At 45.6% G+C, this 22278-nt stretch overlaps 1 protein-coding gene across 2 annotated transcripts; it reads right to left on the bottom strand.

The window, feature by feature from the left end:
- Window positions 1-483: 483 nt before the first annotated feature.
- Window positions 484-21737, bottom strand: GLB1L2 (galactosidase beta 1 like 2). 2 transcript variants are annotated; one of them, XM_030464730.1, is made up of 20 exons: window positions 21594-21676; window positions 19134-19193; window positions 17811-18008; window positions 17186-17254; window positions 16779-16874; window positions 15857-15965; window positions 15461-15553; window positions 13581-13662; window positions 11110-11174; window positions 9801-9885; window positions 7858-7995; window positions 7517-7597; window positions 7207-7313; window positions 6702-6848; window positions 6355-6426; window positions 5430-5508; window positions 4097-4184; window positions 2649-2763; window positions 1614-1730; window positions 494-1184 (listed from the first exon to the last, which is right to left on the bottom strand). In XM_030464730.1, exons 1-20 carry the CDS (start codon window positions 21674-21676, stop codon window positions 1098-1100), a joined length of 1971 nt encoding a protein of 656 aa, XP_030320590.1. In that variant the 3' UTR covers window positions 494-1097. The 2 variants fall into 2 exon arrangements, with proteins under 2 accessions (XP_030320591.1, XP_030320590.1); XM_030464731.1 differs by lacking the exon at window positions 19134-19193 and having other exon boundaries at window positions 484-1184; window positions 21594-21737.
- Between the last annotated feature and the right edge of the window lie 541 nt (window positions 21738-22278).

Below are 22278 nucleotides of genomic sequence, written 5' to 3'. Positions count from 1 at the left end.
TGTTTGGTGTTTCAGAATCCTCTGGTTTACTGGAAAACAGGAGCTGGGTGACTTCTTGGTGGTTCTGCACAGCTTCAGTTTGATCTCTTCCTCTCCCTAAAGTACCTGTGGAGCTGGTGAGTTAAGGAAAAAAACCAACACGTGTTTTCCTAAATCCTCTGTTTCTGTTTGGAGGGACAAAACTGAAAAAAAGAAAAAAACCCAAGATCCCAAGATTTCACAGCAGGTTTAAGGAGAAAGTATTGGATGTGCTCTCCCATTTGTGACTGCATATTGCAACCCCTTCCATCCCACCCAAAATCTGATCCCCACTCATTTTACAAGGGGGAATTGCATTTTCAGGTGTTTCACAGTAGGAACAGGGGTGGAGGGATGACTGGAAGACTAACTTATCCTTTTCTTCTCCTGCACCTCCTCCTTGAAAGTTCTTAGTCCTGTCTGGCCTGAAACAGAATGATCTATTTGACAGAAACCAAAATACATTTCACTTTTTAAAACATTTTTTTTTTGTTTTTTTGCTTTTTGAGAGAGACAACCTCCATAGTAAACCTGAACAGAAAAAAAAAAAAAAGCTTGAATGAAACTCATTTGACAACCAACTTAGCTTCCAACAAGTAACGGCCTCTTTGCAGAGTGAGCTGCTAAAATCTGCCTGGAAGCACAACAAAATGCTTTTCCACACCTGGTTACTCACATATTTGCCAACTATTTTCTCCCTATCTAATTATAAAAACGAGGAGGCCAGTAATGACACATCTTTCAAGTCACTGCAGAGCTGAGCTCAGCTTCCATTTCAGATGGCTTCAGTTCTTTCTCTCTCCCCTTTTTACTCCCCCACTTTCACCAGATGGCCCAAAACATCATGCACAGCCAGCCAAGCTGTGGGTCCTCAGTGCAGGGAGATGGATTTCCACATCCATCCATCAAACAGTGGACTCTGGTTCCTTCAGGGGCCCCTTCTGTCTTCTGAACTTACTGCCAAAGGGCAAATCCTGGGTCTAGTGGAAATTAACATGCCCAAGTGCCTGGGCAACGGTGTCCCCAGACATGCAACCAGGAATAGTCAAGATGAACCAAACGTGGGAGAAAAGCTCTCATCAGTCCACATACTGGGTCCTTCCTAAGTAAGGAATGTCAACAGACTGGATTATCCGTCCTGCAGTGCGCTCTTCAAAAATGACAATCTGCAGAAGAGAGGGGTAGGTAGACAAAGTTCTGCACAGGAGGGGGAAAGGAGCATCATTTACAGGAATCAATCAACACGAGGCTGAACAGTAACCCTGATCCTTCTTCAGCACCACATGATGTGGAAAATGAGCCAGCATCAAATCAGGTTTGTCCCGATTCTGAACATGATGCAGTGCTCTGAAGTTTAGCTGCCACCTTTGTCTTCATGGTTGTCACAGCCATAGTCAGCTTTAGAGCAGCTAAGTTAGCACCTTTCCTAATTTTCATGGATCTTAGGAGATAACAGTCTCCTTCCTCTCTATTGCACTGGTTTTCAGCTAGAGATAGGTAATGAGTAGGCTGTGTACGTCTTTAGGACATGACTCAGAGCAGGATCTGTAATAACACCCAACAAGAAAAAATAAATCCCCCCCAAAGCCTCTCACCTCATTGCTCCCTCTATATAACCAGGGGCCAGGAAGGTAGAGTGTTTCCTGAGGTCCAACTTTCCAGTAACGGCCCAGGTTCTGACCATTGACAAAAACAACTCCTTTTTCCCAGCCCTAGAATCAGGACAGAACACAGAATTACTGATGCAGCTGTACTGCCTAGATAGCATCCCTTAAGGAATCTTAAGTCTGCTTTCAGGTCACTTTCTGCAAGTTTTTCTGCTTGCTTTCCCTGAAGCAATGAACATCTAATAAGTTCTGTAGAACAGGAATTATCCTTAATGTACTAATTAAAAGGATAAGGCTTTCAAAAATGTGCAATTCATGATTCAAGCTTGTCCAGGAAGCTTCATCCTTTTCAACAGACATATCTTTATTTCTTCCCAAGCACAGAATATCTCCCCTCACCTATTTCCCAGGTGATGGAGATACTCTATTGCCACTGAGTAGCATCATTTACCAGAAAGCATAAATGGAAAAGTGAGCAGTACAATAATGATTTGCAAGAACCCTGGCTCTAAGGGAGTGAAACTGGAGAAGCTGAATAATACTCAGTATCTCTAAGTTCTGTGCAAGAGCAGCAATCTTCCCAAAAGGAAGATGTAAATGCTAAGTCTCTTGCCATGCCTACAAGGAAGTTAATCTTTCCATGTCACATTGAAGAGGCAGGATTAAAGCTTCTGCCTCCTTTGTGCCCATTACTGCTCTGCAACTAGGAAAGAAATAGCATTTCAGTGTCAACAACAACAACAACAAAAAGACTTAACTGTTCATCAGCAGCTCTGCAGGGTCAGTATTGCATGTGTTTCCTCATCAGGACCACTACAGACTGAACAGAATTACCTGCCAACTTGAGAAGACTTCTACACCCTGGAAATAATTCTCCAAGGTCAGAGGAAGACTGAAAAACTGCAGACAACAGGACTGAGCTCAGCCAGAGCTGTTACACAAGTGTCTCTCTAACCAGCTTTTCAAAAGTCTCAGTCAAGAAATAAATGGGGGGGGGGGGAGGAAGAGAAAAACAGGACTTGCCTGTAACTTCAAGAAAGTGTCCTTTGGCTGATGCTCTATCCACAGCTTTCCACGAAAAAAAGCTGGACCAACAAAGTAATCTGGGACTGCACTCCAGCCACCCACGTGCCTCAAGCTGTAAGAGAGCAACCAAACTCAGCAGGAAAGCACCAAGAGACACTGCAATGATCTTGAGATGGTTTCAAACTGCTCCTTCCATCTGCAGATGGGTCTTGTTACCACAAGGCTGCTATTTCCTTGACATTCCTGCTTGTACTCCTGCAAGGTCACAGTGAGGAGGGACAACCTGGCATTATTTGTCACAACAATTTGGGAAGAAGTCCCACAGAAACCTCAAGCTTCAGTCTGAATGTGTTCCTTCTGCCCTGAATCTCTTGGATTCAGGGAAGTTATTGATCCAGTGCAGCCTGACTGCTGCTGAATTATTCAACTAAAAGCCTACAATGATTCCTTTCACAATACCATGGGCTCCATCCCTCCTACACAGTGACTGTAAGCTGACTGTTCCATTGCCACTGGTCTGTTGCCAGTGTAGTGGTGACAAATCTTTCTTTTCTTTGGGCATGGCAGTTCACTTGCTTTACTGTTCCTCACTGGAAATGCTCTCCCACAGCCCTGAAGTCAAAGGTTATGCAAGTTACCCTTTTATTAAGAATCCTTAAAGTAGCCCCCCAGCACCTGTTTAAGTTTGTCCTTTAAGATTTCAAGATATAACTATTTTTTTTTTCTTTAAAAGCCATTTTACTTTAATGTGGCCTCTTTCTCCTTCCTACACAAACTGTAGGAGCAGTGATATCTTGGGAGGGATGCACATGTGTTACTTTCTGGTATTAACAACATAACTGGAGAGGGTCTCTGGACTGTGGCCAGAGCCCATGGGGCATCTGTTGCCTTCAGTGTTTGCTGAGGTTTTCTTTATCTACCAGAGACTACACTTAGTCCTGCTAGATTTCTTTTTTTCAGTCTTTCTTGCATTAAAGCAAAACAACTTAAAAGAGATGAAGCCATCTGGACTTGTTAATGTACTATTAGTAGCTTCCTAGGATTAATCCCTCCCCTGTGAGTCTGAGTGGCTAAATCCATCAGGCATATTGCTAATCCCAAAAAAAGACACAAAATCCTCTGACATGTTGGGCGTGTTGGGACCCACCCTTTTGGGTAAACCATGCTTTTACCTGCCTGATCTATCCCTGCTGTTCTCTAAATCCTCCACCCTGGGAATACACTTCACCCCTCAATACTGGTGTGGATAAAGCAGCACCATTTTCTGCACTATTTTTGGGCCAAAAAGGTATCAGCAAGGAACTTATCAATGGGAAAATCCACCTACCTGCTCTTACCTGGTGTTGCCTTTCTGATGCATTTAACTGCTGCCTATTAGAGTTTGTGCTGCTGGTAAACAGTTGGTTTCTAATGAGGAAGAAAAGAAGTTTTTAAATCCTACAAACCTTTTCATGAAGCCAGGCTTCATCTCCAAACTGTAAATCTTGAAGTTCCTCAAGGGGGTTTTATTCAAGAAGACATCACCAATTAAGCCTGCAAGAGCAATGGAGGTAATGAAGAGCTGAAAAACAGCTAGAGCTGATAGATTTTCCTATTTGAATGCAAGGAACAGCAGGAGATGGAAAGCAGCCACATTTTGCAATGGAATTAGAGTCCATATGGTCCCATTGCTCATCCAGACTGAGTGGGGAACATTACTATACTTTGGCCTCTCCACACTCTCCTTTGCTTCAGCTCACCAAGCCATTAAACACCCTCCAAGCAGAAAACACTGTTGGCACAGGCAGCAGATGGGGTTTAGTTGTTACTGTTGTTTTTTAGTTAGCAGGCCATGTATGGATGTTTTTAAAACAGTAGATCAGTTACTTCTCTAACAGGCACAGCAAAACATACCACGAGCAAGCAGTAATGTCCAGTGCTGACCCAATGCTTTTCACCCAAGGATCTTAAGACACCTTTAATAAGTAATTTCCCTTTAGCACTCTCTTGTTAGATAAAGTTATCTCCATGTAGCAGGCAAAGCCTGGGTCCTAATCCAGCCTCCTAATTACAGGACTGCAGTTGGGACTGCTAAAGCAGAGCAGAGGCTTTATGCACCCCTTCTGTGGTGAAATAAAATTAGTAGAGTCATGTTGGACTAGATGATCTTTCGAGGTCCCTTCCAACCCCTAGGATTCTGTGTGATTTATGTGCCTAACTCCATTAGTCTGTTTTGTCTAGGTTTTTTTGCATACAGTTGCCCACTAAAATAAAATCCTGGGGTTTCACCCTCTTAAAGCTCAGTGGTGTTAGGCTGGAGCATTTTAGTAAATGCTGCTCAAGAGAATGCAGTCCATTCCTTCTGATACCTTGTGAGTTTTTGAATGTTGGGATCTTCCCTATTCAACCCCCAGGGGAAAAATAGGTTAAATAAGGTATTTTCCTTCTCTCCCTGTGAAGTAACATGCTCACAGAGCAGGAGAAAGGGTAACCTAACATCACCTAGCAATTCTAGGGCAGAGTAAGATTCACTGATGGCCTTGGGTTCAGTTGTACCCCTATAAAATGAGGAGCTTTAGCATCAGCCACTGGTTTTCACCCATGATCACTCCAGACAGGGGAACATGGACAAGTTTTTTAACAAGTTACCTCTATCATAGCATTTCCCACTGCCTCCTATGTGGAAGTCTTGGGTAGCACTACAATAGTTGTTGGGTCTTTGCCTAAGAAAGAGAGTTCTACAGTGTTTAAACTTAGGGAGCTACCCAGGGCAGTTGGAGAACCAAGAACTGGACTCACCTTTCCTCTGTTCATTCAGTGCCAGGCCATAATTGACACGACCACGGTTCTCCACCAAGAGTCTGAGCTGCCTGAATCCCTGTGAAAAAACATAAATGGAAGAGCATCAGCTGGAGCAGAGAGCAGCATGTGCTGCATCAGCCCTAGGGCTTGCTCAACAGAGGTCAGTAGAGGTGTTTAAAGAGGGGAGGTGGCACCAGTGCTTTTGGTCATTGCAGAACAGTGTCCCCACCCACTGCAAACAGTTCCTCAGAAGAGAGAAACTCTCTGCCTTCCCATAAAGTGGCTGAATTCCCAAGTCCCATTTTGGGATCACCCACAGAGCCAGAAATGGAGGTTGACACCCAACAGGCTGGTGTCACACAGCTCTCCCACAAGTCATGAGAACCAGCAGTACATCCACCCCCTTACCTGCTCCTAGGAGGCAGGCACAGGTTGATGTGCATCCCATCACCACCCAACCTGACTGCCAGGGTAAGGCTGTTCCCACAACTGAAGAGAAACATTCTCCTTCATTTCAACTGAGGTCAAATAGGTGCAATAACCCCCCCAAAGACCTGCTTAGTGCTAATGCAGATGAATCCTACACAGACTCAGAGGGTACCAGTGCTTGATGTCTACAGTTGTGAGTGTGGCAGGCAGGATGGCAAACTTGGTGCAGCAAGGACTGCTACTGACTTGAATTTTCTCCATGGGAAAGTATTCAAACCACACTTCTCAAGCACAGACAGTCAGTGAAATCATGCTGTGTTTCACTGGTGAAGTAGCTTCTAATCAGGCTGTAACAACAGCTCCCTGTGTCAGGCTGCCCTACCAGCTAGTATTAGGTGGGAGGTGGGTGATTTCTTGAGCTATGCCTCTTCAGCAAGCAGTCTTGGTTCTGTTAGCCACATATTATTGCTGTCAGCAATCTCCAGTTAGTTACCTGGCCTTCTGGAAGGGAGATCTCCAGCGTGTTATAGTCCAGCTCACCAACATACATGGTGTTCACAAACACCTGCAGAACAGAGCACAAGAAAGGAGAGGAACTCCTCATCATTTATACTAAGATTATGGTTATTATACACATAATTATGTGTTGCATAGGTTGCTAAAGTTGTATTTGGGGAGGAAATTGTCTCTACTTGAAACCACAACTCGGTGTCCTTAACTGAATTCAGTCTAGGCAGGGAAAAAAACCATCACAGCATTCCATATTCTGATGTTTAAAGTTTTAGAAGGGTGGAACCTCAAGCTGATTTACAAATTAGAAGGGCTGGATCTGCTCCTTACCTGTGCTCTGTCACGGACATGGTCCCTTGAGTGCAGGTGTCCACCACCAAATATGACAGTCTCATAGAGCACATATCCATAGGACTGCCCACTGCTGTCATTTACAAGCAAGTTCTCCATGTTAACAGGAAACTCTGACTTGATGGGCTGCAAAAAGAGAAAAAATTAACAGCAGGAGTGGCCTCTCAGCACTGGCAATCCCTTTAAGATAGGTGTTCCACTCTGCCACAGGTTGCATGTATCCTGACAGTGATTACCTTATGACTCTGTGAAAGCTACAGCAGTGAAGACAAAGTACCAGGAAAAAGGAGACAAGGGATTTGCAAAACTGGAATTTCAAGAGAACAGAAGTAGCTGGAAAAAAAGGTGAGCCAAAAGATTTGTCTCCTTTGCAAAACATTCCCCAACCTTAACCCCAGGGGATAATGAGCCAGCTCCCTGATCACCTTTTCTACCTAAGAGGTGATGCCTTTTTGGTACTGAGATGCATTCAAATTGGCAGTACCTGTACAAGAGATGGTAACACATCCCAGAGGGAGATACATTGGTGCAACAGGATTGCACCATATGATGCTTTGCTTTCAATCATAGGAGGGAGAGGTAGAGGCTGGCCTGTAATGCAAAAAGAAAGAGAAAGAATAACTATTTCAGATCCCAAAAACCTCCTTGGGTCTTCCCTCCCAGCTTTTTAGAAAAATCACCCTGTCAGCCAACCAACCAGAGTCACAGGGCTCCAGCAGAAGGGCCAGTTGGAACAAGCCTTTGATTTAACACTGCAGGGAGAACAGCAGTTTGGTTCTTGGGTTTGTAATTACCAATGATCATGCTGAAGAGTTGTCGGAGCTTGAAAAATTTGGAGGTGTAGTCTCCAGCCTCTGTCAGCACAGCATCATAATCTGAAAAGGAAGCAAATATGTTTTAAAAAGCATAGAGCAGCTCTGGGACTTCTTAATTTGGAGAAGAGCCACTCAGCAAGGAGCACCATGCTTTCAGAGATCTCATTTGTACCTATCCAGAATTCCACGCAGGATAAAACCAATGATTTACAATTTTAATAAAAGGCTGCTGGCATTAAAAGATCTTTACAGTACAATTGGAGTTGGTAAAATAAAAAGAAAAAAAAAAGAAATGGACTGGGAAGGGAAAGAAAACTCACCATAACTGGTGACATCTGACTTGTATTCATCAGCCTCCAAAGCACCGTTCATGAAGCCAAAGTTGGTGCCTCCATGAAACATGTAGAGATTGATGGATGCTCCTAATTTGAGGACACTTGCTACAGTATTCACCATGTCTGTGAAAGAAGAGCAGAGACCAAGAAGCCAGGCTAGTGCTCTTCCAGGAATTCAAAGTAGACCCAAACCTGCTGGTCCCTGTCAGTTACACCTGGGTAATTACAGTCATTTGCCTTGGGATGTGTGTTTTGCCCTAAGGAAGGGCAGCACATCTACTGACACATCAGGAAACATTAATACAGGCAAATATACCTCTCCTGAAGGTGAAAAAGGGTGAAGATCATGTGTGTGAGCAGGAATTTTATTTTTAAGCAGAAGAGTTGCAAGGACTGCTCAGTCAGACTCTGAAACTCAACATGCCAGTGACCCAATTAGAAAGACAATTGCAGGAGGATAAGAGAGTCATTAAAATAGTCTTCTATAGCTCTGTTTTCTGTTTTCACTGTACTTTAGATACCCTGGAGGTTCTGGGGTTGCTGTTTTGTTTTTTTTTTACTACTAGTCTTCCTTTCTAATCACAGAATCACAGAATCCTAGGGGTTGGAAGGGACCTCGAAAGATCATCTAGTCCAACCCCCCCTGCCAGAGCAGGGCCACCTAGAGTACATCACATAGGAACGTGTCCAGGTGGGTTTTGAATGTCTCCAGTGAAGGAGACTCCACGACCCCCCTGGGCAGCCTGTTCCAGGGCTCTGTCACCCTTACAGGAAAAAAATTTTTTCGAATATTCAACTTGAACCTCCTGTGCTCCAATTTACACCCATTACCCCTTGTCCTATCACTGGTCACCACTGAGAAGAGCCTAACTCCATCTCCCTGACACTCACCCCTTACATATTTGAAAACATTGATGAGGTCACCCCTCAGTCTCCTTTTCTCCAAACTAAAGAGACCCAGCTCCCTCAGCCTTTCCTCATAAGGGAGATGTTCCACTCCCTTCATCATCTTAGTAGCTCTGCGCTGGACTCTTTCAAGCACTTCCCTGTCCTTCTTGAACTGAGGGGCCCAGAACTGGACACAATACTCCAGGTGCGGCCTCACCAATGCAGAATAGAGGGGGAGGAGAACCTCTCTTGACCTACTAACCACACCCTTTCTAATGCACCCCAGGATGCCATTGGCCTTCTTGGCCACAAGGGCACATTGCTGGCTCATGGTCATCTTCTTGTCAACCAGGACCCCCAGGTCTCTTTCACCTACACTGCTCTCCAGCAGGTCAGCCCCCAACCTATACTGGGCCATCGTGTTGTTCTTCCCCAAATGCAAAACTCGTGAGTTCTAAATGAGCTTTAAGACCAGAAAAAAACCCTGATACTTCTCAGAAGGTTCTCTACTTGCAAAAGGCTTCAGTTCACCATATTCCCACAAAAATGTAAAATAATAATCTCCTAATGAGGAGTGGTTATTCACTAGACAAGTAATGTCATTATGATGAAGGCTCCACAAAACTTGTGACATTTTTACAAAGCAGAAATGAAGTCTTCACAGAATGTAGATTACCTCAGGAGGAGAGAGAGATGATTTAAATCACTGATCTGCATTTTAAAAATCAACATGAGAGTAGCATGAAGCCTCAGGTCACACAACATTAACCTCAGAAGAAGTTTGCCTCTCTGCATGCCCCATAGAGTCTCTCTTCAAGGAATAAAAAGAAAAATTTATTTAATTTATTTTTTTTTTAAGAGCTGCTATTCACTAATGCTACTAAAGAAAATCCAAGGCACAACCATCTAACCCACTCACTGAGAGATTATTCATTTATAAAGGCTCACACAAAGCAAAGATTAGAGCAGGACAGAAAGTTGTGTGTCATTTTCTGAGAAAGAAACCCTCCCCATCAACAAGAACACTCTGTGGTGCTCACCATCTGCATCAAAGACATAGTGAGGGCCTCCCCAGCTATCAAACCACCCAGTCCAATACTCCATCACCATCTTTGGCTGATCCCTCTGTATCAAAACAAAAAGAAAAGAGTTAAAATGGAGACAGGGCAGCTTTGTGCTCATTCCCTACAGAAGCATTGCCCAAATGCAGTTTGGCAACGTGGTTTACAAGAGTGTTTTCTTCTTCTTCAAAGCCAAAAGCCACTTAGAAGCTCTGAAGAAGTGAGGAACAAGGGGACCAGCAATGCCCAGAACAGGCAAAGAAAGCAGAGAAATCCTCTGCTAGGTAAAAAAGCAAAAACCACAATAATTGGGTGGTACTGAGCAGCTCTGGATGTTGTTTGGTAGAGCTGTAGCAACAAGAAAAAACTGACTGTCACTTTAGATTTTCTGCTAGAAACACACATCTATAAATGTCTGCTTACCAGCTACACCACTGCCAGCTGAGAGTTTGCAGGTGCACTGCAGCCAGAGCTTGCCAAGGTAGGAACAGCAGACTTTGCAGCTTAATGTCTTTTTAATGCTGCATATGGTGTTGGCAGGGAAGAATTAGCCTTTGTAGGAATTAGGTCTTTATTAAAAAGGCTCTGCAACAGAGCAGTTCCTTCCCCTTTGTCACAGCATGCCAGATCCCTCAGCTCCTGCAGAATTCCAGCTGGTCCCATCACACCAGGCAGGACAAGGTGCTCAGCCTGCCTGGCACTCCCTCCTCCTGGTGTTTACTTCTAGTCAAGGCAATTTTTGCTTTTTATTTGATAAGGGGTTTGTCTGATGCCACATGAAATGGCCAAGGTAAGTGGCATTAAAGGAACTCATGTTTCATTAGGAGAAAACAACTGCAGGTGCCTGTAATAATCTAACTGTTCCAGCTTCAGTCCACCACTTGGAAATAGGTTTAATGAATCTGTTCCCAGTAAACTAGTCAAAAAAGCAGCTTCATCACACTCTGGAATGAAGGACCATAAGAAGGAAAAGAAAGCATAATCCTTACAGCTGCAAAGGAGGATGCCACTGGGTATCAGCACTTGAAACTGAGGAGAAATCTAACTTCTGACCACTAAACACAAGCCACAGCATCATGGGAGGCCTTTTAGAAGATGCTGAGTAACAGCATATTTAAAACTTTCACTTCCCAAAGCAACACAAACATATTGACTGATTCCAGAAGGATCTGACCTGATGAGAAGGAAGCCCCAAACCAACAGAGAAAACCAAAACAATCCATCAGGGCTTCATTTCTAATTCTGTCCTGGGAAAAACCCAGCTGAACAAAGGTTTTCTGCATCTTACCTGTACTGTGTCCAGGTATTTCAGCACCCCAGGTTCCAGTTTCTGAAAGTTAACAGTGGCCAGTGCTATTGGGGAAAGAAAAAAGGTTTTAATTACTTTAGACACGTGTGAAATGTCACAGGGACCATCTCCTTAGGCATCAGCCCAGCAGAAGCTCAGGGGGAACTGGAACATCTTCTGAATGACCAACACAACTTCCTCAGCAATTTCCCATCAAAGTCTTCACCCAGTGAGCAGTGACTGGACTACAGTGAAATATCTGCAGGCCATCTTCTCAGCTCTAATGTTCAGTGATACTAGAAAGGGAGAGCAGGTCCTGCGTGTCAGTAGCTTAATTAGAGGCTGCAGAACACTTGGAGATCCTCAGATAAAACCAAACTTACTATTAGAAAGTCCCATCTGAATGCCACACTGATCTCCCAGGCTTTAGCTGCAGGAATCACTACCCAGGCAATATCTTACAGCTTGTCATGGGTGTAGGGGTGGGTCAGAGAAACCACAGCACAAGTCAACTGATAAAAATGGTAATTTGAAGACTTCTCTGTGCTTCTGCCCCATGCAGCAGGGGGGAACCTGCAACTGGTTGGTGTGTGCAGCTGAAGTCACTGACTCATCTTCAAGCACTGGAGCTGGGAGATCTGTCTGCAGGAGCTGACACTAAGCTGGCATCATTGTCCCAGCCCCTGGTACATGTTTGAACCATTTTTTAACTTTTTTTTTTTATTTTAGCTCTCAGTCTCTCTCAGTTTTTTTTTTTTTGATCTCAGATGATATTTCTCCCATAAAACTTTGAGAATGCAGGAGCTGTGAGATGATTCTGCATTAAAAAGTGATTTCTTACAAAAGAACTGGTATCAAATCCAGCCCCAGTTGTGTCAGACTTCAAACAGAATATTTACAGAAGCTAAAGCACACTTCTCCCTATTTAATACCTTGACTCTAATAGGCTGACTTGTGTAGTGTGCTTGAGCTGAAGAATCAGGCACAAGCAAATAAATGAGGGAATAAAATCAAGTCTGGATGTAGCACTGAGATGCTGGCAATCCTGAAGGCAAACATGGGACACTTTTTTCCTAGAGCATGGGACATCCCACTGGCTCCATGGGCATGAAGGGACCCACAACAACAAAAGCTTTCCTCCACATCCCCTGGAAATGTGCTGCAAACACTGAGTAAGGGCTAAGATGCTGCAGGTTCAGGTTTCTCTGCAGAGCACCAGACTGACTGCTCCTGGCATCAACAGGAACCTAGAAATGCTTCTTGGGAAGAAACCACTGATGAACAGAGCAAAGAAAATCCCAGAATCCCTGTGGTAGTTTTCAGTTTCAGCACGGAGTCTTCCCCCTGTTTCCTGATGCATGTTTCTACAGTGGATTTTGTTTCTCCTTTAGCTCTTTCAAAACCACCTTGCTGCTATCCTGCTTGGAGCCCTAGTTATTCCACACCTCTGATTACTTGACATCTTGGTTCTAATGAGCAGGTTGTTATGATATCTAAGAGGCAAATTGGTATCAAAGAGCTCTCAGCATGCAACATGCTGGAAATGATAACTGCAAACAAGAAGGAGCTCTGAGGCAGCAAACATTCCCCCAGAAGATGGAGAGGATTTCCACACTGGCAGGGAGAGAGTGACTCTGTGTGGTGAAGGCTGGAAACTGCTGCACAACAAGGAAAAAAAGAATAAAACTGAGAAGACCACCCTGCTGGTGAAGGGCCATGGTCTTCAGAGTTATTGAGTTTATCCCTCTGCTGCTCTCATATAAAAACAACAGGAGATGAAAAAGGAAGAAAATCTTTCACTTTCATCAGCTCCATGCCTGAGATTGGAAAATGAACAGTATTTATCCAGGAGCACTCACAGACTGCACCCTGCAAACACTTCATGCAGGGGAGCTGTTGGTACTCAGGGAGATGACTGGCAGAGACACAGGAGGATCAGAGGCCAAGTCCACAGCAAATTGCAGCTGAACTGGATCTAGAAAGCTGTACACTCTGTCCCAAACAGCCAGATTTAGGGCACACTGAAACTCAAACACCTCTACCTCCATTTCTTCATGGTGAAAAGCAGGAGAGGTGCTAAAAAGCATTTTTCAACACCTAATGGAATTGCACTTTTTAAAAGGAGAAGGGAAAATAGACATCCTGTTGCATTATGCACACCTGATACCCTCCTTTGTTTAAGCTCCATGAGAGGACAGGGCTGCTCCACAAACTACTTCCCAAAAGTTAGATTTCAGGACCTAGGTTTGGATGGGTTTTTTCCTTCTCTGTACAACTGCAAAGCAGGTGTCTTCAGATTAAGCTACTCCTTGTAGTAATTGTTGAGGTACTTGTTTAATACCTATTCAAATGAAGGAATAGGAAGTAGTATTTTCACCCTTGTAATCTGGGGGAAAAACCATCAAGAAGCACACACAGAATGGAGTTAATCAAAGAACATGGTCTCACCTTGCTCTCCTACAAGCACATACCTCCTTCCACCAAGCCAAAAGCCAGACCATTCTTGTTGTCTGAGGTCATTAGCAGCTCCACAATCCCTCTGTTTAACAGGGCCTAAATTAAAAAGGGGAAAAGCCATTATCTTAACAAAGTTCAGTATGTGTCAGGATATTAAAGCATTAAAGCACATTATCACCTTCTCTGGGGATAACTTGAAACTGATAGTGGCTTGGTAAGAAATACCATCCCTGTGAGAGCTCCTTTTCTTTCTGAAGCTTCCCTGCCTACTTTTTTTCCCCAGCTTTTTACAACTGAAAAATCTTATTTAGTTTCAGAATGCTGGGTTGGTTTCTCACTGAGACAGCAAACTTCAGGATTTTTATCATCATCTCCTGAGATCAGTTTAATAAGTAACTCCACTGCCTTCCACCAAGAGGGCTTCAGGTAGAAAAGGAAAAAGAAAAGCAGCTCATTCTGTCTGACTACCAGAAGGCTGAAGAGAGGAAATTGTTGGTTTGGCACTGAACATCATCACAGGACAGCTCAGGTACCCATGTTCTAGAATAGTCAAGTCTGAATGAATTCACTGGTTCTTCATTTCCACAGCACTGTATCAAATAGCACTCCAAGGCTTTTAAAATGCACACACAAGGTTCCTCCTATTTGAATTTTTCTTTAACAGGTATTTTTTTACAGCACTTTGGCTGATGTTTGAAGGAGAGGTTAAGAAAGCCTAGTTGTAAATTAACCCTCTTTACACTCTATCTGCATTTGAAGTCACTCCTTGAGCTTGAAGGAACTTTGAAACCAAGCCTTCAGTCTCTTTAATTCTAAATTACTGACTGTAAAAGTGTGATAAAGACACAGGGAGGTTACCTGTGTCACGTGTACCAAGTAGTTAGTATCTGTTTAGAAGCTACTACTAATTTTCTTCCCCTCCTTTTGCACCTAAGTGTAAAATGGGGAAATGGCAGAGAGCTGCCCCTGAAACGTGTTACAGGGTTAAACAGGAACAGAAACAGGTTTGAGGCAGAGGCAGGTGTGCGCTCAGCTTATCCCAGCTCATGAAGTGTACAGGGAGGGAGGTGTCAATGTCCTCTTACGGCCTTCAGATTTAAAGCATTGCACCCAAAAGAGTGATAAGGACAGGGAGTTCAGGTTTTCAGTGAGTTGTGGGATTTTTTTAACAGGTAAGTTCATTCCAGGAAGAATGAAACATTATCACTGTGTGCTAGAGGCAGATGTGAACCCACCAACTTGCCACATTCAGAGCTCAAAGGTCCAAACCAGAACAAAGACAATGAGCTCCACCTCACATTAGATCCCACTCCAACCAAAAAGGAAGCCTTGCAAATCCTGCTTTCCCACATTTTCATCTTTAACCACTATAATATGCTTCCTCAGATACAAGCTGCAGACAGGACCAGGGTATGATGAAACAGCACTGCAAAAATGCACCCACAGGCCTGGCAAGGAAACGTGCTCTGTTCTGACAAGTCTGTGAAACATCCCAAACTCTTTCATCACTGAGCTATGGAAAAGCAAGCACTGAATCAGCACACTGGGTCACACAAATGGGTCTCTCTGCCCCATTCCTTTTGGGCTCTGAAAGCCATCTGCTTGGATGCTTGCGCCAGGGGGATACAGGGAAGGAAAGTGTGTAGAAATAACAGACAGTTTTGAGGCTATCAGGTCAAACTTGCAATCAGTTCTTTGACTTGTTTCTATGTACACTTTGTGTTTAACCTTCTCAGCAGTGTTAAATCACCCCAGGAGGTGGAAGCAGTGCAGGAGCAAGCATCACTCTGAGCAGGTTAAGACTCCTGCCATGCCATTGATTTGGTTCAAGAGTTCAAGAGCCTCTGTGGACAGCACGAGCAACCCCAGAAACAAGGAAATGTGCAAACATTACCATTTTAACATAGGCCATGTAGTTTGGGTCTTTGGCATAGGAACCATATTCATTCTCCACCTGCACTGCAATAATGGGACCTCCTTTCTTGTACTGTCAGGAACAAAAGGGAGAAGTTGTTCACCATGGTTTCTGAAATCACTCTGGTGCTGCCTTGCAGGAAAAGGTGCACACATCTCAGATGGACTCAGCTCCACCCTCTGGTCCTCCCAAAGTCTATGCACAACCCACCAGCTGGATCTGGAGAGCTGACATGGACAGCCACAGTCCATACTGGTTCCTAAAGCAAAGTTGGTAGATCTGTTACTGCTTCAACCAGCTGCCATGCCACACAGCTCACACTCCTCTGGGCACAGTCCCCATATGTGGGCAGAGAGGGTAACAGACTGTACTTGCCTGAAGAGGGACCACAATAGGCATTAGATGATCAAAATAGGCATCCACAGCTTCTGTGAAGCCCTTGTATGTTGTTCTCAGTTGCATCTCTGGGTCTTGCAGTAGCCAGCTATGAAAAAAGCAGCAAAGAGAATCCTGTGGTTACTCGGTCTGATTTACAAGACTTCGTTGGCTGACATGGGGTTAAGACAGAAAAAGGCAATTTGTTCAAAAGCAGAACAACATTGTGCTACAATTTAAGGAGAGTGAGCTTGTGCCTTCCTTTTCTCTGCAAAAAGAGGCATTAACTAATTGTGCTTTGAGTCTGAAAGACTCAATTCCTGTAAACCAGATGCAGCTTGGTGGGCTTACAAAATAATTGCCTCTTTATCTGTAAAATGATGACATTTGTATTGTTGCTCCTTTTCAGACTCTTTTATCTGTCTGATGAAAAAACACAGGGAAGCTGTGACAACAATTGACAATACCCACACTTGTCATCAGCTAATGCAGACCAAGCTGCTGCCTCTGCCCCCAGCAGCCACACTTCTGGGGGCAGGTCCCTAACACATCGTTGCAGTTCTGCACCTGAGCTCTCTTGATGCCAAAAGCACTCTGAAAAAATGGAAAGATTAAAAGAAATCACCATTTTTTTTTTGTCACACGTCTCCACTGTGGTTTATTCTCTGTGAAGACAAGGAAAACAAGCAGCATGTAACCTGGCACTGGTTCCACAGGGACCCAGTAACCACGCAAGGCTCAAGGCTGACGTATTCCACTCAACTCTTGCAGCCTCTTACCAGCAAGCTGTTTTCTTCAGGAGAAAATACAACAGGAGGTTGGAAAAGTGATGGGGTCTTTATTACCCCACAGTACATATGTTCTAGCAGGACTTTTAAAATGGACCAAACACTTGCCTGACCTGAACAGATAACACACTTACCTGGGCAGACCACCAAGGTCCCATTCAGAGCAGATGTAGGGGCCAGGACGCAGAATCACCCACAGACCAGTTTTAGCTGCCAGGGAAAGGAAGGCCCTAGAGATCCAGACAAGTGTCATTATTGCCTGCCTGCAGAATCCCTGCTCCATCCACTCCTAATCCACCAATCACCATGAAATTTAGGTACCAAAACCAGAAGAGAATTGCTTGGTGAAGCAACTCTACTGAATTGGTCCTAAAGCTGCCAGTTCCCAGGACTCTGGAAAACAGGGGAAGGAATGAATTCTCCATTGCCAGATCAAGGCTTTGTTTCCAAAGCTGGAAATGACATCTTCACCCAGCCCCACCATGCACACCCTCCCCTCAGAACAGGAGTATTTAATAACAGAGCTGTCTGTACCACATACTCTAGATCCAGGTTTTGACTGAAGTCAAACTTCCCTCTTTCCTGCTCGTGAAGGTTCCAGGGCACGTACCTGAAATGCAGAGGTAGCAGGTGAAGTGCTGCAATGGGCACTGCATTGGTGATGCACAGAAAAAAACCCAAATACCTATGTGTTCCCTTTGTTAGTCAGTAACAGACCCAGAGATAAACCCATTACAAGTGCCTATTTACATGTTATTTGTGCCTTTCCTTCCATTTTTTCTGACAAGCCCTTGCTTTGCTGCACTCTCCTCCTGTGCTCAACAACATCCAAGGTTCTTAGGATGGTCAGATGTGGTCTCTCTTTTAGGTTTGGCTCCCATTCTCCAAACCAGACCCATTCTTAATCACAGCCATGGGGAAATGGCCCTTCCAGAGCCTGACCCTTTCCTCATCAGGTCAGCATTAAGGAGCCACTTCCCAAGTACATCTGATGGACATCTGCTCCAGTTGGAGGACACTGCAGATGGTTAAAGAAAACCTGAGTCCCCTTTACCTTTTCCTCTGTCTGCCTCATTGTAAAAAGCACAGAAAGACTTTGGAATTAACAACCAAGTCCCCCCCAACAACTGTGGAAGAGGGGAGAGGGTGCAGGTAAGGACACTCACGTCGTGAGGGTGTTCAAGCCACAAGCTTTCATCTTAAGCATGCGGTCTTCCCAGTATTCCCGGGGCACTCGGAAGTAGTGCATGGAGCCTCCAAAGATACGGAAGGGCATGCCCTCCAGGAGGAACTGGGACCTTTCTGTCTGCAAGCCCAGGGTCCTGCCCCACAGCCGCAGAGGGATCAGCTCACTCCAGTTAAACCTGGAAGAGAAAGAGAGATGAGCACCCGGTGCCTGATGTGTCCCCCTCAGAGCCTGCTCACTTCACCCTACCTGGCAGGATCAGCTCTCAGCATCTTATTTCTTAACTTAAACTGTGTCTACAGAGCATATAGATTTTTCAGCAGATGATCAGGCAGGTGGAAGACTTGCCCAAGGTGTGTATTTAATATTCATCTCACTAGCAGCTTCCATCCTGTATGCTCCAAGCCACTCAGACAAGAGGGAATGGGGTAAAGCTCCACAAGGGTAGGTTCAGGTTAGATATTAGGAAAATCTTCACAGAAAGAGTGGAGAGGCATTGGAACAGGCTGCCCAGGGAGGTGGTGGGGGCACCATCCCTGGAGGTGTTCAGAAGATGGGGAGATGAAGAGCTACACTGGATGGTTTAGTGGTTGGGGGTTGTAGGGTGGACTCGATGATCTTCTCCACCCTTTATGGTTCTATGATTCTGCACACTGAATTGCTGAAGAGTTGTATACTCTGCAACTCCAATGTTCAGGCACAGGTCATGAAACTAACTTGCTGACAATACAAGATAGGGAAGTTTTATGACACCTAAGATAAACCTGTGATATACACTGGCTGATTCCCCAGCCCTTGCTCCACCAGCAGCTCCATTTCACTACTGGTACCCTGGATGTCTTCTGCTCTCTGATACCTTCCAACACAATGCAAGGAAAAGATAAGGACTGAACCAAGAAAACAACCAGTCCAGCTGCACAGCAGTTCTATTGCCTCCACCAGCCCAGCCCAGTTCCACCACTCTGAATACACAAAGAAGTCTGACAATAGCAGCTTGTTCCTCTCAGTTGTTTTCACAGCCAGATGCCAGGGATAAATTCCTGTCTGAAGAAAGCAAGAATGACCCACACATTGGAGAGAAATGTCACACTGGGAGAAGAAGGGAAAACCTAAGCCACCAGCTGCTTTTTTTACATTCAGGGAGGGAATCAGCACAGGGTGAGGACTCGAAGCTTATGGGGATTGCTGAGCAGGAGCTTGCAGTGATTCCCTGTCCTCCAAGAGGAGACAATGAGACTACAAAGGAGCTAAATCTAGGGCTTGGAGGATACTGCACGGGCTGGCTGACAAGCACAGAGGGTACCTGTAGAGCACAGCATTCTCACAGGGCTCTGAAACAACCGGCAGCAGGCATGGGTAATACCTGGAAAAGGAAGTCCAGATTAGATATGCTCTGCCTTCACTCAACTGGTGTGCACTCACTGTCAAACCACTTAAAAATCAGTGCTGAGCAAGAAAACAGTAAGGGATCCCCTGCAGAAGGTGATGCAGCAATAGCAGAGCTTTTCTGAAGGCAGTGCAGCTTGAAGTAGGAGAAATAAGCATGAAATGTAAAGGGTATTAATGTAAAGGGTATTCATACAGTATTTAAAAGGTAACTGCCTGAATAGGAATGTGGTCAAAAAAAGTTCTACTCCTATTGCTTGGAGGAGGAAAGTTCCAAGGGGTCTGGAGATGCCAACCTCACAGACACATCTAAATAAAAATTAGGTTGGAAAGCACCAAAGTTTCCAATTTGTTCCTGAGCTTGGTAAATCCTTGAGTTTCCCCTGCACTCAACATTCCTGCAAGCTGCCACTGGTGCCAGAAGGAAGGCTGTACTCTGAAGCATACCTAGCCAGATAAAAATAAACAAATCACTTAAGCTTATCTTCTTAATCCTGGGCATAACTTAGCTGGCAAGTTCCCATCAAGTTTCCTGCCTCAAAACTTCCTAGACTCCAGTGTTTTTTCTCATCAAGTAGGAAGCTCCCAGGCTCCCAATATTTTCAGACTATTATCCTGGATATCCTGAAACCCACAACTCTCACTGGGATCTATTTAAAGTCACCTCTGAAAAAAAACTTCTGTGACTCAGGAGAGCTTCATCCTGTTACCCTGAGCTGGACTTCCACAGCTCAAACACCCACCTGGATTCTGTGCTACCTCTTGAGAGCAATGTAGAGCTCCCAATAGATTTTTTTTCTCATCTCTATGACAGCACAGCTTGCAAAACTTCTGGTTTTATCCTTTTGTTAAAGGCTACTGGCCTATTTCATCCATTTGTAGCCATCTCCTCCCTGCTTCAGGGAAATCTCTTTTTTTTTTTTTTCAATAAAAATAGCATAAGGTTCCCCAGATCAGCAGTTAGTCTTTACTGTAAAGATCTGCTTTTATGGGATGCAAGCTGAAGTGCAAAGCACTGCAAGTGGGATAGGAAGGTAGCAGTTAGCTGCTGAAATGTTCATGCCTGTAAAACAAAAACCCAGCTGAAGTCCACTCTGCATGAGGGATTTGCCTTTGGTCTACCAGGCAGAAAGTTAGGGGAAAAAACCCAAAAGTTAACAGAATAGAAGAAAAAAAAAAGTCCAAAAGAGGGGAAGAAGTGTAGAGAGCATTAATTTCTTTGCCAATACCAAAGGACAAGCTTCAGAGGACAAGGAACTTCACAGTTAATCCACAAACCCTGCTTAGATCTGCCTGGGAGGACTTTGCTGTTTATTCTGGGCTTCCTCTGGCCAGGGAAAAGTGAAAGCTTTGAGCTGCCCTCACTCATCACTTGCAGCACCCAAGACCCTTTGTGGGTCAGACAAGCCCCAGGAGGTGGGAAATCCATGGCTGCATTTTGGGGTGGTTTATTCCCAGGTGGGGAGAATTGCTGGGTAGCAATGGTTTTATAGATGCACTCTGACATGAGACAGGCTCTCTGCTTTTATCAGCCATCAGGCTGCAGTAATCCTCTGCTGAGAACATCCGTGGACCAAACCCAAGAGCAGCTGTAGAGGAATTTTCCTTCTGGAGATTTCTCAATGCTTTTCCACAGGTAAATTTCAGAGCCTGCTGTCAAATACCCAAAGTGTTAAAACCAGGACAAACTTCTTCCCTTGCTTGAATACAGCCTTGAGGGGGAACTGCAGAGCTTGTGTCACTTGGCAGCAGAAAAGCAACACAGACTTCTGGCTATGAGACATCCAGGGAAGAGCATCACCCCCAAAACAACTGAGATGTAGACCCCAGGAGATGCCAGATACAACCAGGAGTAACTTCTTGGGACTACAGGTGGGCGATGTTTCCCCCGGGGTATCCAGTCGGGTTCAGCAGGCAGCAGCTGATGCTGTTTGGGTACCACGCTGCTCCTGCATCCAACCTCCTGGTGACAGCTCCAGCGATGGGTGAGATCCTCCCTCGGAGCCGTGATGATGGAAGCCAAAGCAGGCAGGCAGGGTGAGCATCAGCCTCACCTCATCGACAGGACCTTTACCCATCACTTTGTTTTTCGGGCAGAACATCAATTTAAGGCTTTTACCCCATTTCTGCAGGGAGGCAGCAGCGTTATTCTGCCTGCTCCTACCACAGGATCTCTCTGCGCCCGCCGTCCCCACTCCTTCCAACAACCAAAGGACGTTTCTCATTTACCCACGCCGCTAATTAACCCCCTGGACACTTCAAGGCACCGCTCCCTTCCTTCCACCCCATCGCCATTCCCGCCGAGCGGCTCCCGCCGGCAGGCCCGCTGCCAACCCGTCGCCCAGACACCCCTCCCCATGCTTCCCGCCGCTCTCACCTGCGCACCAACAACCACACCACGATGACCAGGACCGCCATTCCCCCCAGACGCCGCTGCCGCCTCCCTCCACACGGCCACATGGCGCCCGTCACCCGCCCCGGCCCCGGCCCCGCCGCCGCCGCTCCCCCCGCCGCCTTGGGCCGCTCCGCCTGCCGCTCGCTCGCCATTGGCCACCGCCCGCCTCGCCCCGCCTCCTCCCCCCGGACGGACCAATCAGCGCGCGTTGCGGCGCGGGGGGGCGGTGCCAAGCGCTGCCCGCAGGCAGGTGCGGGGCGGAGCGGGCCCGGAGCGGAGCCCCCGGAACGGGGAACCTGGAGCGGGGATGAGCGGAGCGGGGATGGGAGTGTGGGAAAGACACACACACACACCCACACCCACGGGGCTTGCGGGGAACTGGTGTGTGCTCTGGAGATGAGTCTGAGACCGCAAAGCTGCGCTGTCTGCTCCGCCATCTGGGGCTCCTCCCCGGGCTGGGGAAGGGAGGGTCTGGGGCGGTTCTGGGGTGAGAGGTTCAGGGGGAAGGAGCGGTTCCAAAAAGGTTTTTCTGTGCTTAAATACTTAGGAGAAAACTGAGGGTCCTCACCGCTGGTTTATTGATTCTGTAGGTGAAGGAGGGGGAAAAAAAAAAAAAAAGGAAGGGGAGCGGGGAAAAAAAAAGGGAAGGAAAAGGAAAAGGGAAAGG

This window comes from Calypte anna, chromosome 24, assembly GCF_003957555.1.
Source record: "Calypte anna isolate BGI_N300 chromosome 24, bCalAnn1_v1.p, whole genome shotgun sequence".
Lineage (NCBI taxonomy): Eukaryota > Metazoa > Chordata > Aves > Apodiformes > Trochilidae > Calypte > Calypte anna.
Note: the sequence above shows the minus strand (reverse complement) of the source record. Positions and strands in the feature narration are given on the sequence as shown.